Raw genomic sequence first — 22,045 nt, 5'->3', positions numbered from 1 at the left:
CTGTAATTGCTGAATGAAGATATAAGCCAGGACCAAGTTTATCCCTTACATTGCTTCAGAATAGCTAAGATCTGTTTCAGAGGATGCAGGTAAGAATAAACTATTAGAAAAAAGCGAAATTCAAATCCTGTCACTTAACAATGTTGGAATGTTCCTAACCAAGGATCTGGAGTACCTCTTATGAGGAGAGACTGCAGGAGCTGGGCCTCTTTAGGGAAGAGAAGACTGAGAGAGGTTCTCATTAGTGCAAATAAATGTCTCTCAGGCAGGTGCCAAGAGGATGGTGCCAGGCTCTTTTTCGTGGTGCCCGGTGACAGGACAAGGAGCACTGACTGTAAACTAAAACACGAGAAGTTTCACCTCAACAGGATGAACAACTTCTTTCTACTGAGGGTGGCAGAGCACTGAACAGGCTGCCCAGGAAGTTCATGGAGTCTCCCTCTGGAGACATTCCAACCCCACCTGGATGTGTTCCTGTGTCACCTGCTCTGGGTGAGCCTGCCTTGGCAGGGGGGTTGGACCAGATGATCTCCAGATGTCCAATCCAACCCAAATGATTCTGTGATTAAATTCAGTGAGAAAAACGCATCTGGGATAAGAGGTCAAAAGTTCTATTAAACCTATGAATGTCATCTAGGTGCTCAGCTCATGACTTTACTTGAACATCTTCAATCTGCAAAATGAAATTCCTCTGCATATCTAAGAAATTCAACCTATTCTCTGTGCCTCCTTCCTCCTGCAGTTCAGTACTTGGAAAAAAAGGGAATTAATACAAAATCTACAAAGCAAAACAAGCCATATGCTCTGGTGACAGAAAGCCTTTGGGCTGAGGGGTATTTTGTTACATCAGACACGAATAGTTGTATTTGGCAGATGTTAGGTAAAGATTTTGCAAGCCTCTCCTAAACAAGCACCTTTCTTCCTGTAGTGTATGGCTAGGATGCTCTGCATAGTGAGTTAACTGAGATGCCATGTTTTCATACAAGGGTAGTTTGCCAAGGAAGTTACTTCCTTTGGTGCATCCCCAAACAGTTCTGGCTGCTGCCACAGAGAAGCTGCATCTCCTGTAAATCTAAAATGTGTGTTACAGAAAGGAGTTAGAACACTCAATCTGGAATAATTTTGTTCACTCCTCTGAAACCTACCTGTAAAACCTGCAAAGTTGTGACAAAAAAGTGTCCCATCTTGCCCTCCCCAGGGATGGTTCTGCTCTCCTTGGGTACCCCCAGCTACATCTCTAAAACTTTCCACCAGCCTTTCAATAAAAAAAGCTCTTTGCTTTTGATTCTAATACAGGTGAGATGATTGTTCATGTGAAGGCCTGTGGTAATGGACTGAATTTCTTGGCATGACTGACAGCAATGTGGCTTTGTGCTCTTTGTAATGTATTGGGTTTTCTTTTTTGGGGGGGGTTTGAAAATGAGATTTAAGAAGTTTTGTTTCAAAAAGCAGATTTGAATCAAGGATTTAAAAGGAAAAAAGACCCAAGCAAGCTGTTAACAAAGTAATACCATTACCCGCTTGTGATATATCTGTGACAGATTTATTGCAATCTTAACTTCAGAATATACTTTGCAAGAAAGACTTCCTGCATTTTTTATGCAAAGGAAGTCTGTTGTGTTCCTCTGAGGAATGGTTTTTCCCCTCAGAGTCCCCCTGAAACCTGTGCTATGTAGTTCAACCTTTTCCCTATCATACCTACTCCTGACCCTATTGGCTCAGGGCCAATATCTTTCCTTGGCCAAAACTAGATATACCCCTGTTTCTTCCTGGTTCTCTCTCTCTCTCCTCGGCCTCCTGGAACATCACATCGAGAATAAAGCTTGGACGGAAGCTGGGGGTGAGAGCCACTCTTTTGAAATCTCTATTCTGTCTCTCTGAAATATATTTCCCTAAAACCCCTGAATAACTGAGCTAGCGAGAGCCGGGGGGTGGCTAGAGGGAAGTATATTTTCAGAAGTCAGTTAAGCTGTATCGATTGCTTAAGCTCTGAAATATATATAGATTAGACAGAAAAAAAAAACCAAAACCACACATTTGAGCTTTATTATAAGCATTTTTCATTTTGTGACAGAAACTTGGCACTATGTAATCAGGTTTTCATTAAATACCAAAAGGAGAAAAAACACCAAAAAGAGAAGAAAATGAGCATAACTCAGAATATACTTACAATTTTGGGGGTTATTAATTCTGTGGGGATTCAGGAACTCGCACAGGAGTGTGATGAGGAGCTGGCATTTGTTACACTGGCATGAGAGTGCACACCAGACTGCTGCCATACTTAACATATAATGTAAGCATGCCTGTGGTAATCTAGAGACATTTCTCACATGTCAAGAGTCCAGGTGCTTTTGACTGTTCCACAGAGGGAGCTTTTCATGTTCAGTATCTAATTTACTTACTTGATATATTAGGCTTTACACGTGGAGTGATACAGCAGTATGCTGAAACCACAACACAAGTGCACTAGCAAGGGTAAATACAATGGAATCACAATACAAACACAATTTCCACTAGTAGTTTCTATATTGTCCACAATTCCCATGCCCCCTCATTGCCAGAAATAGTATGTGGGCTGAGGCCAGCTGAAGCCAGTTGCTGACTTCAGATTTGATTTGGTGGGCTCTGGAAGACATGATTCTCCAGTAGTTATCCCATTGCCAGGATTGTCATCAAAGAGGGGGAGTAGAAGGAAGAAGATGCTTTCTGGTTTTCTACTATTAAGAACTCTCACTCTTTGAAGCTGGCACATAACAGGTGAGAAATTCAGCATCTGCACTTGGCACCCCTTGAAATATATGAAGTTACACAGCCCTCTGTGTTACACTTTAGGCCAGCAGATGCCCACCTGAGAGTTGTCTTTTTGGACTCGTATCAAACTGCTGCCCTTCATATAAGGCAGGGTTTGGGACATCAGCAATCCAAGAAGATTAATACTTCTGCTTGTACCAGCTGCTTTCAAATGGAACAGAAATCTTTACAGTGCAAAAATGAAACTTGCAAGATGCCTCTTTGACTTAGAAAAATCTTCTCCCTGTGGGGACACAGCTATGAAAGTAGATCTCCTAAGCCTTACTCATTAAATTGGAGACAATGAATATTATGCGTGCATGCTTATTTACTATCTGCCAGAACACTCCCACTTCTATTCTCTGACTCCTTGATTAAAAGGGAAGGGATTTGCCTTATTTCAACAAGGGCCCTGAAATAATTATAGCACTAACTCCTGCAGAAACATGATTTTACATTCTTTGCATGTACACTTAGATTGCAAGTACTGTCAGACAAACGTCATGCTTAAAACAAAAGAATGCAGGTAACCTAATGTGTTAGGTTACCTGTTAACCTAACAAGCGAAGTTAAAGCATTCACATTTCAACTAAATTAAGCTCTATCTTCTTCCACAATCACTTAACCCAGTATATTTTCTTCAGCAGAAGTGTATTCTGCTAGCAGATTGGTTAATAGGAAAACTCAAGAGTCTAAGTGGAGATTTTATTTTAGGGATTTTTGTTGTGTTTGGACACAGCAAAAATGATTTTTTTTTTTAATACTTTGATCAACAGAAGGAAAATGGATGATTTACAGTCATGTTAGCAGTTAGCAGAGTACTAAATCCCTGCTTCCTTTCCTCCATCAAGATTCCAGCTTTATCTTCTACTGGGTAAAACTGAAGGTAACATGAACGATGTCAATCTAAAAAAACAGTCTTTAATAACTACTTGCTCAACATCTTTCAAAAACTTTATACAAGTCAGGCAGATTAGCAAGCTGCAAAATGTTGCCATCTTCTGCAAAGTGTTTAGGAGGTAAAAGATGAGTCCTAAAAGCTTTGTAAAGCACATGTTCCACAGTCCATTTCCATGTTGTTGAACCAGACTCAGAATCTTCATTCTGAAGTACAGGAAAACAAGGACAAACAAAGTGAGGTTCTGTTTAACTAGAGGAAAGCACGCCTTAAAAACTTGACTATGTAAGATTACAGCAATTGCAAAATTCTGCTGCTATTAGAAAAGTTCATTTAAAAAAGTCAGTTCTAAGCTCTGTAGTCAGTTCTAAGCAGAATGGGTGAGCTTAACTGATCATTAGGCAGATATTTAGACACAATCAGGTTGTACTTTTAATTTATATACAACCTTATTCTTCTATAGAAATATAGCATATAAAATGCATTTCCAACTCAGACCCAAGGAGGCTTGTAATAATATTAAGTACATTGCAATGCCCAAAGTTAAAAGGTTCACTCAATACTTAAAATACTTCAGAAAATATAAGCCACATTCTTTCAGAATATTGCCACACCGCTACTTGATTCAGTTCATGGAAAGAACTGGGATTAGAAGTCTATATATGAAAGTGCAGAAGTTTCCTGTATGTTGTTAAGTTATCTGCTGACATGACTAGTTACAGTATTCTGGTACCTGAGAGTTTGTTGGGTTGGATTCCTCTATTATGTACTGCTTTCTGATGGAGTAGAACATGGCTAGTTCTTTACTCAGGCTTTCAAAACACTCTTTCTCTTCATCCCAGTTTACCTGTTTGAAAAAAAAAAAAACAAAAAACAAATTCATTTTATAGAATCTGGGTAGCAGTCAGAGACTTGATAGAGATTCTTAATATGGAAAATTTATATTAATGTATTGGCCATTTTTGTCCTGGTAAGGTAAAGGTATAGAATTAAAAAAGAGGGTAGGAATGCAGGCTTTTAAATCAAAAAATCAAAATAGAAGCTCAGTCAGTCAGTAGTTATGAATACACAGGCAAAGCATAACTAATCAGTAACCACAGAACAGCATTCTGGAACACACAGCAGTACATTTAAGCTGCACCAGAAACTGCAAAGGCAGGATGGAATTGCTTAAAGTAAAAAAAAAAAAAAAAAAAAAAAAGTAATTGTGCATTAATAAAATCATTGAGAGAATATACACACCTCTGTGGCCAAGCGTAGGATAAACATAGGCAGTCCTTCCAAGGGTGGGACATAGTTGTCTATCAGAAGTGGTAACCCAGTAAGATTTCCTTCCTGCAAGGCAACACTGCTGCTTCAGTAATAATAATAAAAAAAATGTTCTTTCTTGCAGTAAATGCACCAAAACTCTTATGTATTTTAAGACTGATTCTTACCAAACTCAGTGAGCTTTTTAAGTTTTTAAAGCCTAATGCCAGGCAGACATTGGTGGTGTTTAATTCCACAAAGCATGGATTAAGCCACTCAGCTGAGGGAGTGACTGAATTCAACCTTCTCCTCTAGCTCTAGGTTACACAGATACCACTTCCCAGGAAAATACCCAAGTGAAGTGCCTGGGCTTGATGAAGCTGTTCACTTTTGTATAAAGTAAAGGATGCCTTAAGCTACACCATAAAAAGACATATTGAGAGCCACAGTGGTGCTGCAGCCCTGGCTGACTTGAGAGCTGGTTAAGATAGACACCTTATTGGTTAAGAGACCTGCATTCTAGTTATTGAAGCAATGACTAAATTATGGATTGCTCAGAGCGGCTGTGGAGTCTCCCTCACTGGAGATATTCAAGAACCATCTGGACACAATCCTGTACCATGTGCTCCAGGAGGACCCTGCCTGAGCAAGAAGGTTGGAACAGATGACCCACTGCCAACACAACCCATTCTGTGACATGGTAAGTCATTAAACAGAAACTTTGTGTAGCACCCTTCTTAAAGGCATCCTAAGTCCTGAGCATTTTAAATGAAAGGGCTATGCCACCTAAAATCTTACTGGAACTAGTTCTTAGTGATGGTAAGCACTGCAAGCAAACTACTGCAGTTTATCTGTCACCAAATGTACAGTTATGGAATCATTTACATAGGAAAAGACCTTTAAGATCTAATCCAACCATAAACGTAACACTGCCAAGTCCACCATTCATTTACTGTCAGAAGTAAACAGCTGAAGTCACCTCATCAATTTCAAGAGAGAAATAATCTTTCAACATTTCAGTCTTCTTTTTCAGAAACTCCACAATGTATTCAGCAAGCCCTTCTTTCGGGCCATCTTCTTCTGTCCAGCCACTTTCAGGATCCTCTAAAGCAAGCATTGAAAGCTCATATAAAGGAGCTGGCTCCTAAAAAGGAAGAAGGCAAAACTTTGGTTAATGATCAGCATATTCTATTGGAAATCTCTAACTTCTTTCTTCACATACTAATTAATTGTAATACACTATTTCTGGCCTGCAGAACCAACAGTTCTGTTTATCATAACCAGGCTGAAAAGATATGAATTAATTTCTTCTTTCTCTGCAGTACACAATCCCACCGAGCACTGTGATATTTCAGAGGATAAACAGTGGCAATCAGCACTGTATTTCTGCAGATTGTATATTCAAATTAATTATTTGTCGCAACATAATGAGCAACAGCAAAACTTGGTGAATAATTACAACTGACAATAATAACCGGGCAGGATGACAATTTAAGAGTAGCAGCTACAAAATTACTATGTTTTCTACAGTCTGTTCTTGCTGAAAAACAAAACAAAATTCCTGTAGTGGACAAAAGCCAACCTGACTGTGCAAGCAAAACTACGCACTTGTCTGAAAGGACAGACATATTATAAATATATTTTTTAAAAAATCTTTTTTTATAGGATCTAATGTAAAATTATACTTACAGACAACCTTAAGACTCCAAAGTTTGCGAAGTCATAAATAAGTATCTGGTAGAAGAGTTCTTGGCTAAATTGAAGCACAAAAAATTAATTATATGGACAGGACTGCATATCTCCAAATTACCATATTGAAGAGGGGAAAGTAAGAGTCATCCTGGGAACATCAGATATACATATCCAGTTCTATTAATAAAGATCTTACATTAACTGAAGAGTTTAAGGGTTCACCTGCATTATCTAGATATTTACAATTAAATCTATTTCTTGGTTTCTGACATCATCATCCACACTGGTGCAGAAAGGTTACATACTTAAGTATCCAATCACTATCAATTTATTCCCTGATAATTTATATTTCAACTTCTTTACTCCTTTCCTGTACTGTAAGAAATGCAAAGAAACTGGGAAATTAATAGACATATCCATCTCACGTCCATCCTCTGATTTGTTGCAAAAATTTCTGTAGCTGGCCCTGTAAGGCTGCACAGGCAAAATTACAAATTTCGTGTTACAATCATGCCCTGCAGATACTCTTAACCCAACTGGATACAATGTTTTCTGCTTTATACAGTGTGCTGTAGATGATCCTGCAGCAAATCATGATGATCATCATAGATCATCTAGATCATCATGAAGCAAGAAAAACTTTCCCTTCCCACTGTCGGTGAGCACACAATACTGTAGGTGGCATTTTAATTACACTGATTCCCTGCAACTTTGCCCAAGCATGCCAGACTTGTTTCCACTGTTCTGAATGCACTGCTTAATCTTTAGCCTCGTGACTTTACAGGCAACAAGAGAACAATGTTGTTTTCCCTATCATTTCCTTCCTTCTTCTAATTAGCTTCACAATTGGTACTTATTTCAGCTGCCAACAGGTCTAACAACTCTTTTACCTGAGTTTTGTTGTATTGAGGAGGTACAGTTTTGTCTGGTACTGGGCCAGAGCCCACTGAGGACTGACACAACCAACAAATGAGTGCTCATGTAGCATCTCCTGAAGTTCTGAAACAACAGAGAGGTGGGGAAGAAACAAAATAATGTAATTTCATAGTTGCAACCTTGCCCTCGTTTATTTAGTTGAGTGGTTTGTGTCTTTTTAGCATGGAAGTCTCAGATTACTGTTCAGTCAATCCTACACCCCTGCTTTTTCTAATATACTTGTATGACCAATTATTCACAAGTTTGAATTATTAATAACTTTTGTGCATACTCAAACTATTAAAATGTAAGGGAGAATAGCTATTTAACATTCAAACTACAAATGCAAATTAGAAAAAAATAAAGTTCCTGTGTTGTTGGAGTCCAGGGCATTCCTCTGGTTGCCCTGGAGGGTCAGGGACCTGGGCAGGGGGGTCTGGGACCCCAGCCCAGAGCTCAGAGAGACACTGGCTTTGATCTCAGTCCATGGGAAAAACTTCCTACACTGAGAGAAGGTTTACAGGCCACAAGAGTGTGAAAAATAGTAGTTTAGCTTATCACAGGGTGAAAAAATAGTAATTTTAGGTTCCTAGCACTGAAGTGAATGAGGACAAGATGGAGAATCTGGGGCGTTGTCTCCTTCTTCTTCTCCTTCTCCTTCCCTCACTCCATTTCAGCAGTGACGTTGGCACAAAGTAGTTAGTGAGGAATGGGTCAGAGTAAAGATGACCTTTTTAGTAATAGTGATAGACATTGGTAAGAAATAGTAAATAAGAAATACGTAGTAATTACTATAAAAGATAAGGACGACCCAGCTCGGGGGGAGACGTGAGGAATCCATGCAGCTGCGAACATCTTGTCGGACTCTGAGAAAATTTTAAGATAAGAAAAAATAGACGAAGTATGCAACCTTGAGAAATCTAAACCTGAAAACTCCGTCTCTTCCTTCGGCTTGGCTCAGAGCTGTGCAGGGGGGCAAAGGACCCTGAAACCACCTGAAAAACGAGGAAAGCCCTCGACATGGTGTTTGAATATTAAATTAATTTCCAGCCACAGGAGATTGGTGGGGAGCACACACATACTTCAAAAACTGTAGTCATAAACCAGCTTTGCAACACAATCTAGGTATTATCAAACTAAATTCTAGAAGTCTGATAGAATAGGTCTGTAATTATTATTTTTTCATAATTTGTTTTTCTCTCACAAAGTAACTTTTTTTTAATATATATATATATGATTGAGAAGGCTGGGAAAGGTATGAGAAGTCAGATTTCATAAAAGAGTTCACTTTAGGTATTCCACAAAAAAAAAAAAAAATCACTAGTTGCCATCCTTGGGAGCAGCTTTATTACAGATGTTTGGCACTGCGGTCACAGCATCTACAAAGCACTGTGCTACACTAATTCCACTGTTATGTTTTCTAAAGGAATGTAAGAGACCTAGAAAAGATTTCTCTCTTTCCAAAGTCTCTTTTAGGTACTTCTTACAGATGTTAAGATGATACACCAAGCAGTTTCACAAATATTAGCCTGCATTTTGAGGTATTTTAAGGTTCAGGGACAACTCTTTAATTTCAGTATTTAAGCAGTGACAGTCAGCTATGGAATCACTGGGTCAGAATTACCAGTCTTCTGCAAAATGTTTACTGGAGCACAAGTAAAGTAAAAGTTCACGCTTTCTAAAGTTTAAGAGTCTTACCAATGTATAGAAATGTTATTTATTACAGATGTCTATGTAGAGTGTCCCCAGTTCTTACAACCAAAAAAATAAAAATAAATCCAACAAAACCCCCAGGATGTGAGATTCCTGGTATTTAGACATATGAGTAATAAATGTGTAAGTCAGTGTAAGTTGCCTTCAGAGGCAACTGAGTCAAGAAGGAAACACCCTAAAAAGAATCACAAACCTTTTACCTCTGTCTAAAACAACTCTTAACAAAAAAGAGAGTATTTTACAAGTCTCACAATTTCGTAAATGGGACAGATACAAATAAAAATGAAAAGCAAAAGCTTTTGTTAAAAACTGCTTAGCAGCACAGTAAGTTCACTGGGCCTCCTTTTAAATACCTTTTCCCATTTCAAACAGTCATATTTAGTTGGTGGAATAACAGTAATTTTAAGAAGCAGGCCTTGCTTACTTGCATGTGCCTGGTTACTGATTTCCTCCTGGAGAGTCAACACACTGGTCAAGTTGATAATTCTTCTTCTAGGGGTGCAGGCAGCAGTCAAGTCCTTGCTGCTGTCATCTTTCTCCAATTCTATGTCCATGTCTTCCCGTGGTCTCTTCCTGCAATACCAAAACAAAAGGAATTATGTTCAATTCTCCTATCACTTAGGCCAAACACAGCAACAGATAAGACACTCAATTCACATGCTGTATATTAACACAGGAAATGCAGACAGTTTCCCAGACAGACAGCTTTATTTTGCTTCTGACAAATAACTTGTTAGGAAAGGGTGGTTCAGAATGTTAAGAGAATTTGTGACACTCTAAAACCAATCACATCAAGCAACTGTTGCTCTAAGCACCAAGCAAATTGGGCTCTAAAGGACACATCAAAAATGCTGGTATTTCTAACAATTTTCTTCTCCATGCCCATTTTTCTGTAATACTGGGGAGACGGAATCATATTTCCTCATAAGACTTTGGCCTTTTGTAACAGCTCCTGAAGGAGCTATAAAAAGTTTATAGCACTTTAACCTTTACTAGGGTAATGCCTGTCAAATTCAGTGATGTAGTTTCTATCCTTCACAAAAGGGAGGCTTCCAGAAAGAGACAGACCAGTAGGATCTCCCTAAGCTAATGACATTTATACCGCTTCCTGCCTTTCAGCATTCCAGTCACAAAATTTATCACAAGATACATAATTTACAGTTCACAGATTAGGTTTAATTTCTCAATAAAATGTCATGAAAAGTTATTCTAGAGAATTTTTCTCTTCTGGAAAAGCAGAAGTCCAAAGAGATCAGAAAAATCTATAGTTTCAGGGCTGTGCCATGAAATAAATAGGTAGCCTTGCACCAGTTCAGGAAAGGTGGGACTTACCGAGAAGGTATAGTCTCAGGAGACAAGTGTCCACTCTCACTCAGCCCTCCAGGCTTCACTATATGCTCCTGAACATCAGTTATTTCAACCAGGTCACTGACTTCTTCCATTTCAGCATCCTGGGGCCTGTCTGCACTCTCTGCATTAACCTCTGCTGTTACTTCAGTGAGGCCTGAACTTAGGGGGTTGTTCACTGGCTGAAGAAAAGCATCCAATTTCTGCTCTCGGGAGTCAGTGCGGACCATCTGATGTGCATAAACTTTATCACTGGTTCCCTTGGTAACCACAGAAGAGTTTGCTGCTGATTTTACAACCTCAGTGGAAGAGCAGTCAGCTCCTGGAAGCAATGTCTTAATTCAGACATGAGGAAGCAAAGAGAAGAGATTGAACAAGAAAAAAAGAACCAGAAAGATTAGTCACACTTCCCACAGTATCTACTGCTCAGAGGCAATTTGAAACCCCCGGCAAGACAGTGTCAACTGCTTAAAAGGCCACCAGTTTTGCACTTGTTATCCGCATAGAGTGAATGACATCACTTTGGCATTAAAATCATTAGTTACCATTCCTTTGTTCTTGTCTCAAAAGAAAAAAATCTTTAAGGTAAAAAAAAAAATCCACAAGGTAATTAGTATGTATAAAAATTATAGTAATTCTTATGCTATGCTTTACGTAAAGAGAGAGTGGAGTATCTTCCTGACTTTTTTTCTGGTAAGATTAAATCCAAAGTGCTATCAAATACACAGAACAGTCAGCTCAATCATATCTTCTTCACATAAACCAGGATAGAATAAAAAACAATTTACCACATGTGAAGGCTAGCATACTCATAAAATCAAGACAACTAATCAGGTACTTGACAGAAATACACCGAAAATGTTCTCATACTTTTTTTCTCTCTCTTTTGCCATATGGTTAACACTGCTATATTAAAGTAACTTGAAACAGAGCAAATATCTAAAGGTACCAGTACAATACTGATAAGTGCCATATCTGCAAAGATTTTACTATTGAACAGAATAGATTATCCCAAATCATTAAAATAATGCATAACTGCCATCACTCCATAGATGTTCTCACCTGAGTGAAGTACATCCTTGAGGAATTAGAGCCCAATAACTTGCTCTCTACATGTTGTTGCACACGCTCCAGAATACTGTCTTCATGAAGAAAATGGACCTCGTGTTTTGTAGGATGCACATTCACATCTACATTCTGGGGAGCTATTTCCAGGCTGAAAAACATTTTAAAAGAAGTTAACCTAAAATATCCCACGGATGACAGAGAAAACAAAAATTGGTTCAAATTTGAAAAAATTTGTCCAGCTTGGGGATGTTACTCCATTCAAACAAGTCAAAAGGATCCTGAAATCTGCTGAAGCTATATTACAGTCAGACTTGTTTAGATAATTAAAAAAATAATTTAAAAATCACTCACCAAAATAGCTTACACAGGTAAGCTTCAACCAACCTCTTCATTGTACAACTACAAAATCCCACTTCTAGAAATATCTTTTACTTGCAGTGTCTCAAGAATTAATAGGAAAGGACTTCAGCTGAAATTACAGATACTCACTACTTCTAAAAACAGCATCTGTCTTCTTAAGATTTCCTTAATGTTATTTAATTATCTCCTGCCTGGCAATTAATTACCTCAGTGCAATGCTTAACACCATCATGAGGAACAGAAATGCCCTTCTAAACCTACTCACCCTAGTTATATCCTACAAGACAGTATTAAAAGGCTACTTCTTCCTATTACTTTACCTTAAGTATAGGAATGGGTGCGTGCTTTTTGGCAAATAAGCAGCGTACACAGTTTCTATGGCTTTGCGCATAGCGGCTGACTCTACCAACCGATCTGAAACACAGAACACAGCGCTGTTTCCAAAGAGCCCAGCTAATACACACTGCACGGTGCCCAGCTACTCCTTCAGACAAACATCTTCACGCTTTGTGTCTTCAAAGGGAATCTGTTATACACATTTCCCCCAAGACCTATTTATTCTTTGTATAAAACCAGGAATAGGCAACACGTTTTACACTTACAAGTATTTTTTCCCACATTTAGAAGTATTTTTTAATATTATACTGAAATAATCAGACTACCTTTTCATTATTTCGTACAGTCAAGGTTTGTTGCAACCCCTGCCAGTGTTGCTACAGAATGGAGAGATTAATCTAAGTAAGCTGGCAGGACACAGCCATAACCTCGATATGCCAAAGTTTCTTTAGGTCCAGTCTTAGCTGTTTTCCACACCAAATACAGTGCCAAGTGTGATGCACATTACAAACTGAAAAACACTTAAAGATTTACAATTAACTGTAATATTTATTCTTAAAAATGTTTTGAAGAATGCTCATGCACTCTAGGTCTTCAGAAAGTTTTGTTTTTCTGATTATGTAAGCAACATATGACTGTACAAAATGCTGCCTTTTTTTTTTTTCAACTTACGGTTTATGAAGAGTAAAAATATACATTTCTTCACAGAGTAGTTTGCATTCGTGATGTAACCTTTCATTTTAAAGGCCAGATTTGCATCTTCACAGCCCACTTCTATGAGTTCCCTATTAAGTTTGACAGAAACACAAACAAAAAATTAATTCTTCTGTTGATGTAAATTTTGAGCAGTATTCACAAGCAGTGATATTCTGTTCTGCCAGTTGGCAGAGTCAGCTCTAAATCACAGACACCAACTTTAAGGGATGAGTGTAATTAACAATAGTTCAGAACAGCAAAGAATTACAAAAGGATAATGTAAGTAATGCACCTAATCATTACTACAAAAGATTGCCTACAGTGATTAAGAAGATACATCACTGGTTACCCTAACACTTTACCATCATCCAGATCCACACATCAGCTGGGGAGCTCAGCCCACAGCAAGGAACAAGAGAACCACTCCCGGTAACTGGGAAATCCTACAAGGAGTGTCCACACATAGGTGAAGACTCCGCCTTCGCTGGGAGAGGGTCCAGCTTTTATATTGTTGAATAAAAAAGCTCATATAACTCTAATGTGGAAACATCTGGTTTCAGTCTCCTCTTGGGTTCCACCCAAAGCCTGGCCGGGGCTCAAGGAGTAGCCAAGGGATTTGGCTTTGACCATATACCTCCAAACAAGGGAAGATGTCTGATTTCACGGCCTCATCCATCCTCTAAATATGGAAAGATAAATACGTTCTTATCACACCACATATTTTGCTAATGATCATGTGTATTTTGCTAATGAGCAGATACAAATATCACGTAACATATGATTGGAAGGTTCATGGAAAGGTCAGCTTTGGCTCCAGGGCCTATTGCTCAAGTCTCACTACTTCATACACTGATCTATCACAGTTAATGAAAACATTAGAATTATTTGAGAGCTTAAATTGATTGCTGGGACACAGTAATTATTTAACTAAAACCATAGTTTAGTTATGCCATAGAGGCATAGTTATGCCATATGAAGATAACATATGCCATAGTTATGCCATATGCCATAAGAAGAGGCATAATTTCCTCTTCTTAAGTGTAAACTGGTAATGTTGTATGGTTGGAATCTGTAAAATTACCCCCATTATCTTTTTAATGCTGTAACATATCACAGTATCCACAGCATTATAATCTATTGATAATTCTAATATGCATTTCATTGCTTAAGTCATTGACAGTGATTGACAAGAACAGTTCAAAATTGTCTGCAGCCATGAAAGAGCAAACACATTTTTTCTTAGACTACTTTGCCCACTTTTGTCAGTCTAATACATCTCGGTGGTCTGTTAAGAAGTCACTAAAATGTAAAAACTTCTCTCTTGCTCGTGCACATAGATCCTAATGTTAACAATTTTCCTAACAGTTTTAAGAATTTCATAATTCATTAGTCAAGAAAAATCCACTTAGGTAGTTTGTAAGCACAGCTTTCTAGGAAGGCATTATGCCAAATTCTGAAGTTAACACAGAACAGACTTAAGGGCTACTTATTTCCAAGTCAGCCTCAATATATACCAATACATATTGGCATTTTTATTTGTTTTCAGTTTTTAACATCGTCTTGAACAGGGTAAATTACTGTTTGAAAATAAATTATCAAAACATTTACTTTGAAATGGACAATTTATCCTGAACTGTACAAAGGAAAAACTCTTATCAAAAGAGCATCCATATTAGGGATAAATGGATGCACAGCAAGGAAATACATAGAACACTGCTCATTACTTAGTAGCCTCTCGATTTTGCTGTGCTTCCTAAAGGTGTTTTCATGAATTAGAAGTTACATTCATCAAATGTGAAGCTTGACTTCAGTCAGTAACAGAACAGAATCAAAGTGACACCCAGCTATTCATGGGACAAATTCATACAATTAATTCTTCACAGCTGAAAGTCTCATAAAGAGAATTTTTCCTAAAATGGCAGATACATCTGCAAAAGATGATCTTTTATCTGATTCACACAGCTTCAGCTAATGTAGCTTTTGTCAAAATAAGAAACCGTAAGACTTCAGAAAAAAACAATATGAGTAGCTTCAAAATTTATCAGGTAGCGGACAGTAAGAAGGGGTAAGATTTTCACGGTACAGGAAGAGGCTAGGAACTTGTAGAGAACACAGGTTCCATTTGCTGTTTTTATATGAGCACACAGAAAGTTAGAAGCAGATGGTTCCTTTTCAGTGCAATAAAGGAACAACTTTGTAACTTTCCTATTCCCTTTGGTGAACAAAAAAAAACCAGACATTCTGAAAAGAAGGGAAAGCTCTCTAACTGCAGCACGGCCTCTTCTCTGAAATTAACTGTGAAGGAAGGAAGAAAAGTAATCACAGCCCATGGTCTTTAAAGAGAAAAGGGAGAGTGATTCACTGGAAAGCTTCACATCTAAAGGAAATTTGACATCAATGTACCTGCTAACAGCGTTTCCAAAGATGGCCCTAATGTTGTCCACTGTGGAAGCGTTGGACAAGGTTCTAACATCTGATATGGTGTCACCTTGCTAAAGAGAGCAGGAATGAGTATCAATCAATTCACCTTTCTGGAGGAAGTTTTTTAAAGTAGTTTAAATTAAACAATAACAATTCTAAAAAAAAAACCACAGGGAACAACATAACATCATTATATTGTTTTGTATTCTTATTTACTTATTTATGTTCAAAAAAAGCAATGGATGGTAAATGGCACATGTTTACAGGATCAGCCAGAGCACATCAGACCCACTGAGACTAGTAACTCCATCCTGGAAAGTGAGGAACACACTCAGTTCAGTGAATAATTATCAAGAATGGCACAGAACAAAGATTATCTACCCCAGCCTCTTTCATACAGCACTTAGTAACCAGGCTCTCCAGAGAGGCTGAAACAACACAGAAAGCCAAACCAATTTCAGCACTGACCACACAAAATCCTCCAAACTCCTGGCAAATATATTTTTGTCTTGTTTACTTCTAACTGATGTGCTTTCTAGCCAAACTGCTCCAACATACCCTTCAACATTTCATTATAAGGGAAGGCTCTCTGTGCTTTTCCTGTTGCAAAAGATGGCGTGCAAATTTTCTGGCATTTTGAGATATGCCTATTATGTATATATACACACGCATATACAGATACACAGTGAAGTTACAAAGACTTTACCTACCCACCTTTTTAACTGAAAAGCTGATGCCTGAGTTGTGGATGGCATACCTGAAAAACAGACAAATATAAGTCTGTGGTATGTGGTGAAAAGGTAATTGTTTCCCCTGATTGCTGAAAAGTAGCTAGTAATGTCTAACTTCCTGTTAGACAGCAGTGCAATTTGAGCCAAGCTGAGCTTTTGCAGTCTGAACAGCTAAAAAAAATCCAAAATAAGAAGTGTGTCCTATTTATAACTCAACTGTAACCAAAAGAAATTCAAGGATCAGCTTAGCTTATTTCTCAAAAAAAAAGGATCAGCTTCTACAGACCTGTTTTTTCCAGTTTCACTGTACAGGTTTAACTAAAAAAAAAACCATCAAAACATCCTCAGTATAACAGAATCAAGTCTCAACTACTATGGAAAAGCATCTGAATAATGGCTGGCCCACCCTTCTAACTTCTCCTACCCAGACAGTTCAGCTATCTGTGATCCCATGGCTGAGATCTGATACGCTACAGCTGCACAATCTTGGCTCAACATTCTAGGGAAATTACTGCATTGAGAGAAAAAAACACACCATAGAACCTTGCAAGATGAGAAATGTAAAAATGTGGACAAAGATTAGACTGCTGTGACTGTGAACTCAAAAATTCAAGAGGATAAAAACACCAAAATCAAGTAATAGAAAAGTCCTAATGAAAAAGAACAGCCAATGAGCTGGAAGGCTGTAACTTGGCGAGACTTCAGATCATCCTGTTCAACAGAGCAGCAGGATCTGACCCTCCACCTCCTGGCTGAAGTCTGCCTAACCCAGTAAAGACTCTTCAACAGTTTTTCTGGGGAATAGGCTTAACCTTGGTAAACAGTCTTGCTACTCTTTGCTACCGTTTGTGTCTTCTGAAACTGCAAAGCAATTCTTTTGCTTAAATTGTGCAGATCCTGCTTGCAAAACCTCTGCACACTATGTAAGACTACAGCAGTGGCAAAAGCTACAACCAAGTGGCCCAAAAAGGGAACGCCCAACAGCTAAAGTGATATTATTCCTTTTTGGAGATGTTAAGTTGCCATTCAGCTTTTCTGTCTTCAGCCAAATCTCAATGCCCCTAAGCAGTTCTTACATGAATTCAGTTCAGCCTGGGTGCATTTAAAAGTTCACTCGTTCAAGTCCATCACCATTTCTTTGCTGGTGTTCTTACAAATAACTAATAGTCACAGATAGAATCCACTACTTCCTATCTGGATTTTTCACATCAAATTGGATAGACTGTTATCTGACACTGCACACTAACAAATAGATTAAAAAAAACATAACTAACAAAATCACCACCAACAACAACAAAATTATACCAACCACACAGTTTCCAGTTCCTCTGAAAAACCCTGGCAGTATATAAAATTGGCAGTCTCCTATTTTAGTTTACCTGCTAACAACTTCTAGTATTTTTGCATATTCTTCACTTGGATTCTTTAAAGCCTTCCTCCTTGTATTTACATTGTAAAAGAGATCTTCAACCTACAGAGAAAAAGTTCACAATTAAAATTCTCTCTTACTATAGATTTAATAGAAATCCATCTTGTTAATTTTTGTTTTATATATAAATTTCCTGAGAATACTTTTTTGGTTTATGAAAAATCAACATTCAATTTATTCTTTAACTCCCCAGGTTCACCTAACAAACTGCAGCTTCAGAGATGATACTGTTATACACCTTGCAATGTAGTTGTTGCAAGGGGAACAAAAAAAGAACGAGAGAGAACGGGCACAAAAACCTACTGTGATCTGAGTTCCCTGGTTTCCAGCACAGGGCTTCGGAGGACCTTTGATTTTTCCATCACTGTAAGTAGCTCTAGGCAGAAAATAAAAAGTTGTCAGACATACAGATTTACAGGAGGGCAGACAAGGATAGATGAAAACAAAGAATGAAAACAAAAGAAATCCCATAATTGTCACACTCCTCCCAGCAAAGAATTTGGGACACTGAGAATTAGCTTCCTCCACCTTTTTGCTAGAGTAAAACTGTCTTCATTGGTTGTAAGAGCCAGAGGGGCAGTGGGGGAAAGGGAACAATAGCAGAGGAAAAGAGGCAGATCATGGTTTTGAAATGGTATTACTGAGACTTTTCCTCTAAAGACAGGATTACTACATCTTTTTCCTTAATAGCTAGTCACTGCCTAATAACAATTCTCCCACTAGACTTTACAGTTCAGTTATGCTAACAAGAAATTCTTGACTTTAGTGTAAGATCTGTTTCCTTTGACACTAACAGGATTTTGAGTGTAAGATATTTCTGACCCTTTCAGCAAGTTATAGAGAGGCATAAATTCAAAGGACAGAGTCTCTAAGATACTCTGTGTATTTAATGCAAGAAAGACCATAGTCACATATTTTTTTGAAAAACAAGATTCAGAACATCTCTTTTTTCCCGCTCCCTTTTCTTAAAAGTAGTTAAGAAATTAATGGAAAAGCCTATAATTCAGATTAAGTTTTCAAAAGAACATTCACAACTCTTTTTGGATAGGATAAAGCACCTATCGTATGGCAAAGATATGATAACGAGCTAAGGTGTAAGTTCCTGTGCTGAGACTTATGAAATTTGCAAGATGTGATGCCTATAATATATATATATATAACTTTTTATCCTGACATGGAGAAAAAGACGAATGTTTAACCTACATTAGCTACTGAAATAGAAGTTCTTTCAAGATTTCCTGCCTCCCTACCCCACCTCCACCTATTTTAAAATACATTATTAAGCTAAAGCTTACTTTTACAATTTGGAAAAATATATTTTCTCACACTCCAAGTCTTTTACATACCTGCCCTTACCATACCCTCCTCCCCAACAGGAGCTCTGAAATTGATACATCTGTTTGTTATTGCATGCAGCAAAAGTCACCTGGATATTAGGTAGCATACCTGAATGCACACTTTGCATCAGCTGTTTTAGTTGTTACTGTAACATGGGCAACATGACTGATGCTAGCCAAGGCCTAGGAAAAGAGAAAGCATCTTTGTAAACCTTGTTCTGGAGAATGCTGGGGCACGTCCACACTTTAAACACCATCACTAAATTTCAATATACCACTTGCAAATAATAAATAAAAATCCTTACAAGGAAATTGCAGGTCAGTAAAGCTTAAAAAAAAATTAGTATCTATAATACTAAACTTCCAGTAATTTTGTCCATGAGATCCTTTTGGCTTCCCTAATATTTCATTATCTCTGACTATGCAAGTGGTTAACCATGTAGCAGAACTAAGAGAAATTTGTAAAATTATTACAGCTGTGCCTTTTTTGTGTTAACTAGAAAGCAGATGGAAGGTTTTAGCTGTTACTCTCTCACTCCTGCCCAAGTCCTTCTCTTGACTATAAGTAATATTACAAAGTTAGGTCACAATGGTTTTCCTGGAAAATTCAATGGACATCTGTCTACACAGATGAAACCAGCCTCAGGACCAGACTCTGCTGGCTGTGAAGATGACTATGTTGAAAGTGTGTGAGGAGAGGACCCAAGCAGTCTACTCTCTGAAGCATGTGAGGCTCTATGTATCTGAGCACAGGACACACACTCATACATCTTGTTCACCCAAAGGAGAAAGCTAAACTCATCCTTGACTGTTCTTCCAGAGTTTGCATACAAGCTATGAGAGTACGAAGAATCACTATATCTGAGGGGTCAGAGATACTAACTTTGTCTAACAGCAAAAAGAAAGGAACACTGCACATTTTGCACATTCAGTTTTAAGTGTGGTATTTAGACAAATGTCTGACACTGAAGATTCACCTTCCACGCAAATCTTCCACTGTCTTTTACTTGTAGGTTCCTGAACCACCCTTTGAGAAGACAGGATTTGTTTCAATTAAAAAAAAAAAATATATCTTATTCCAGAAAGTAAAAAAGAATATATACCTCCCTATAGGCATCCACCTAATATTGAAAGACACTGAAATGTATTTTGAACTATATTTGCAGAGCAGACTCTCTCAGAAAACAGAAGCTTCTGTGAAGAGTACTGGGAATGTGATACAGTGTACAGCCCACTACAGCAGAATAACAACATTGAACCGTTTCAAAACCTTGATGAAGAGCTTACCTCGCCCCTAAAACCATATGTAGAAATACTAGCTAAGTCTTCAAATTTTTGCAGTTTACTCGTAGTAAATCTCTCACATACAATGTCCAAGTCTTCCTTCTGTGTGAAAAGGACAAGCAAGAGTCACATTCTGAGTTTTTTCAAGATCAGAAACACTTGTAAGTTGAAATAATTTTAAAAGGTATTACTAAACAGCAGCATACACATGCCAATTTTGTTTACTTACTCTGATACCACAGCCATTATCTTGAACCTGGATGAACTTCAGACCACCTTCTTTAACTACTACCTGGATACTCGTAGATTTAGCATCCAAACTGCAAGAAACCAAGAAAGCAATTTCAATCCCAGAGTTCTGTTTAGTATCTTTATCCATGACCTGGATGAGAGGATTGAGTGTAGCCTTGTTCAGTGTGCAGATGACACCAAGTTGGGCAGAAGCACTGATCTGCTGGAGGGCAGGAAGGCTCTGCAGAAGGATCTGGACAGTTAGATTGATGGGATGAGGTCAATGGAATGAGGGTCAACAAGATGAAGTGTCAGGTCCTGCCCTTGGGTGACAACAACCCCATGCAGCGCTACAGGCTGAGGGAAGAGTGGCTGGAAAGCTGCCATGTGGAAAATGATCTGGGTGTGCTGCTCTCACAGCACATGAACCAGTGTGTGCCCAGATGGCCAAAAGGCCAATGGCATCCCGGCCTGTATCAACAATAGTGGCCAGCAGGAGCAGGGCAGTGACTGTACCCGTCCTCTGCACTGGTGAGGCCGCACCTCAGATCCTGTGCTCAGTTTTGGGTCCCTCTCTACAGCAGAGACATTGAGGTGCTGGGGTGTGTCCAGAGAAGGGCAGTGGAGCTGGTGAAGGGTCTGGAGCACAAGGCTGATAAAGGAGAGGCTGAGGGAGATGGGTATGTTTAGTCTAGAGAAAAAGGAGGCTCAGGGGTGACCTTATTGCTCTCACCTCCCTGAAAGGAGGTTGTACCAAGGCGGGGATCAGCCTCTTCTCCCAAGGAACAAGTGATGGGTCAAGAGGAAATGGCCTTGACTTGTGCCAGGAGAGATTTCGATTGGCTATTAGGATACATATCTTCACAGAAAGGGCAATCAAGCATAGAACAGGCTGCCCAAGGAAGTGTTTGAGTCTCTGCCCCTGGAGGTATTTAAAATACCTGAAGATGAGGTGCTTAGGGACATGGCTTAGCGGTAGATTTGGAGCGGTGGCTTAATGGTTGGACTTGACGATCACGGAGGTCTTTTCCAACCTAAATGATTCTATGAATTATTAACCTGGCGCCGAAAGCAAACAATTCCTAAGTTTCTCAAACAACGACAAACCAAGCCGGAACACAAACGCAAACGGGAACGCGGCTTTCCAAAATCGGAGCTGCCTCCCGTGCGTTCCGTACGAGCACACACAGGTACCGCCCCTCCCGGGCACCCGGGCTCCTGCTCGCCCCTCGCCGCACGCCGGGGCCGGGACGCGGTGTGGAGCCCGCCCGCCCCACGCAGCGCGGCCGGGTAGCGGGAGGGGCGGGCCGCGCGTTACCAGTTCTCGATCATCTCCTTGATGGCGTTGGCCGGCCTCTGGATGACCTCGCCGGCGGCGATGCGGTTCACCACGGCTTCATCCAGCCGCCGGATCACGCCGGCCATGGGCGCGGCCCGGGACGGAGCCGCGCTCGCGCCGCGGCCGGGCGGGACGCGGGGCGCGCGCAGGCCGCCGGGGAGGGGCGCGCCCCCTGTCGGCGGGAGGCCGCGCTGCGGAGGCGCTGAGGGA

General features: G+C 39.3%; 1 protein-coding gene across 4 annotated transcripts; it reads right to left on the bottom strand.

Annotated features, from left to right (window-relative positions):
- Positions 1-3,477: 3,477 nt before the first annotated feature.
- Positions 3,478-21,962, bottom strand: MLH1 (mutL homolog 1). 4 transcript variants are annotated; one of them, XM_040071697.1, is made up of 19 exons: positions 21,815-21,962; positions 20,495-20,585; positions 20,269-20,367; positions 19,091-19,164; positions 17,948-18,020; positions 17,595-17,686; positions 16,199-16,241; positions 15,467-15,555; positions 13,040-13,152; positions 12,352-12,445; positions 11,666-11,819; positions 10,589-10,938; positions 9,681-9,829; positions 7,519-7,627; positions 6,626-6,689; positions 5,916-6,080; positions 4,931-5,023; positions 4,422-4,535; positions 3,478-3,894 (listed from the first exon to the last, which is right to left on the bottom strand). In XM_040071697.1, exons 1-19 carry the CDS (start codon positions 21,919-21,921, stop codon positions 3,727-3,729), a joined length of 2,241 nt encoding a protein of 746 aa, XP_039927631.1. In that variant the 5' UTR covers positions 21,922-21,962; the 3' UTR covers positions 3,478-3,726. The 4 variants fall into 4 exon arrangements, with proteins under 4 accessions (XP_039927631.1, XP_058277940.1, XP_039927658.1 ...); XM_058421957.1 differs by lacking the exons at positions 15,467-15,555; positions 19,091-19,164; positions 20,269-20,367; positions 20,495-20,585; positions 21,815-21,962 and having other exon boundaries at positions 17,948-17,991; XM_040071724.2 differs by lacking the exons at positions 12,352-12,445; positions 15,467-15,555; positions 17,595-17,686; ... (3 more) ...; positions 20,495-20,585; positions 21,815-21,962 and having other exon boundaries at positions 16,199-16,215.
- Between the last annotated feature and the right edge of the window lie 83 nt (positions 21,963-22,045).

The sequence above is a fragment of the Hirundo rustica genome, chromosome 1 (assembly GCF_015227805.2).
Source record: "Hirundo rustica isolate bHirRus1 chromosome 1, bHirRus1.pri.v3, whole genome shotgun sequence".
Classification (NCBI taxonomy): Eukaryota; Metazoa; Chordata; class Aves; order Passeriformes; family Hirundinidae; genus Hirundo; species Hirundo rustica.
The sequence above is the reverse complement of the archived record's forward strand: the minus strand, read 5'-3'. Positions and strand labels throughout refer to the sequence as shown.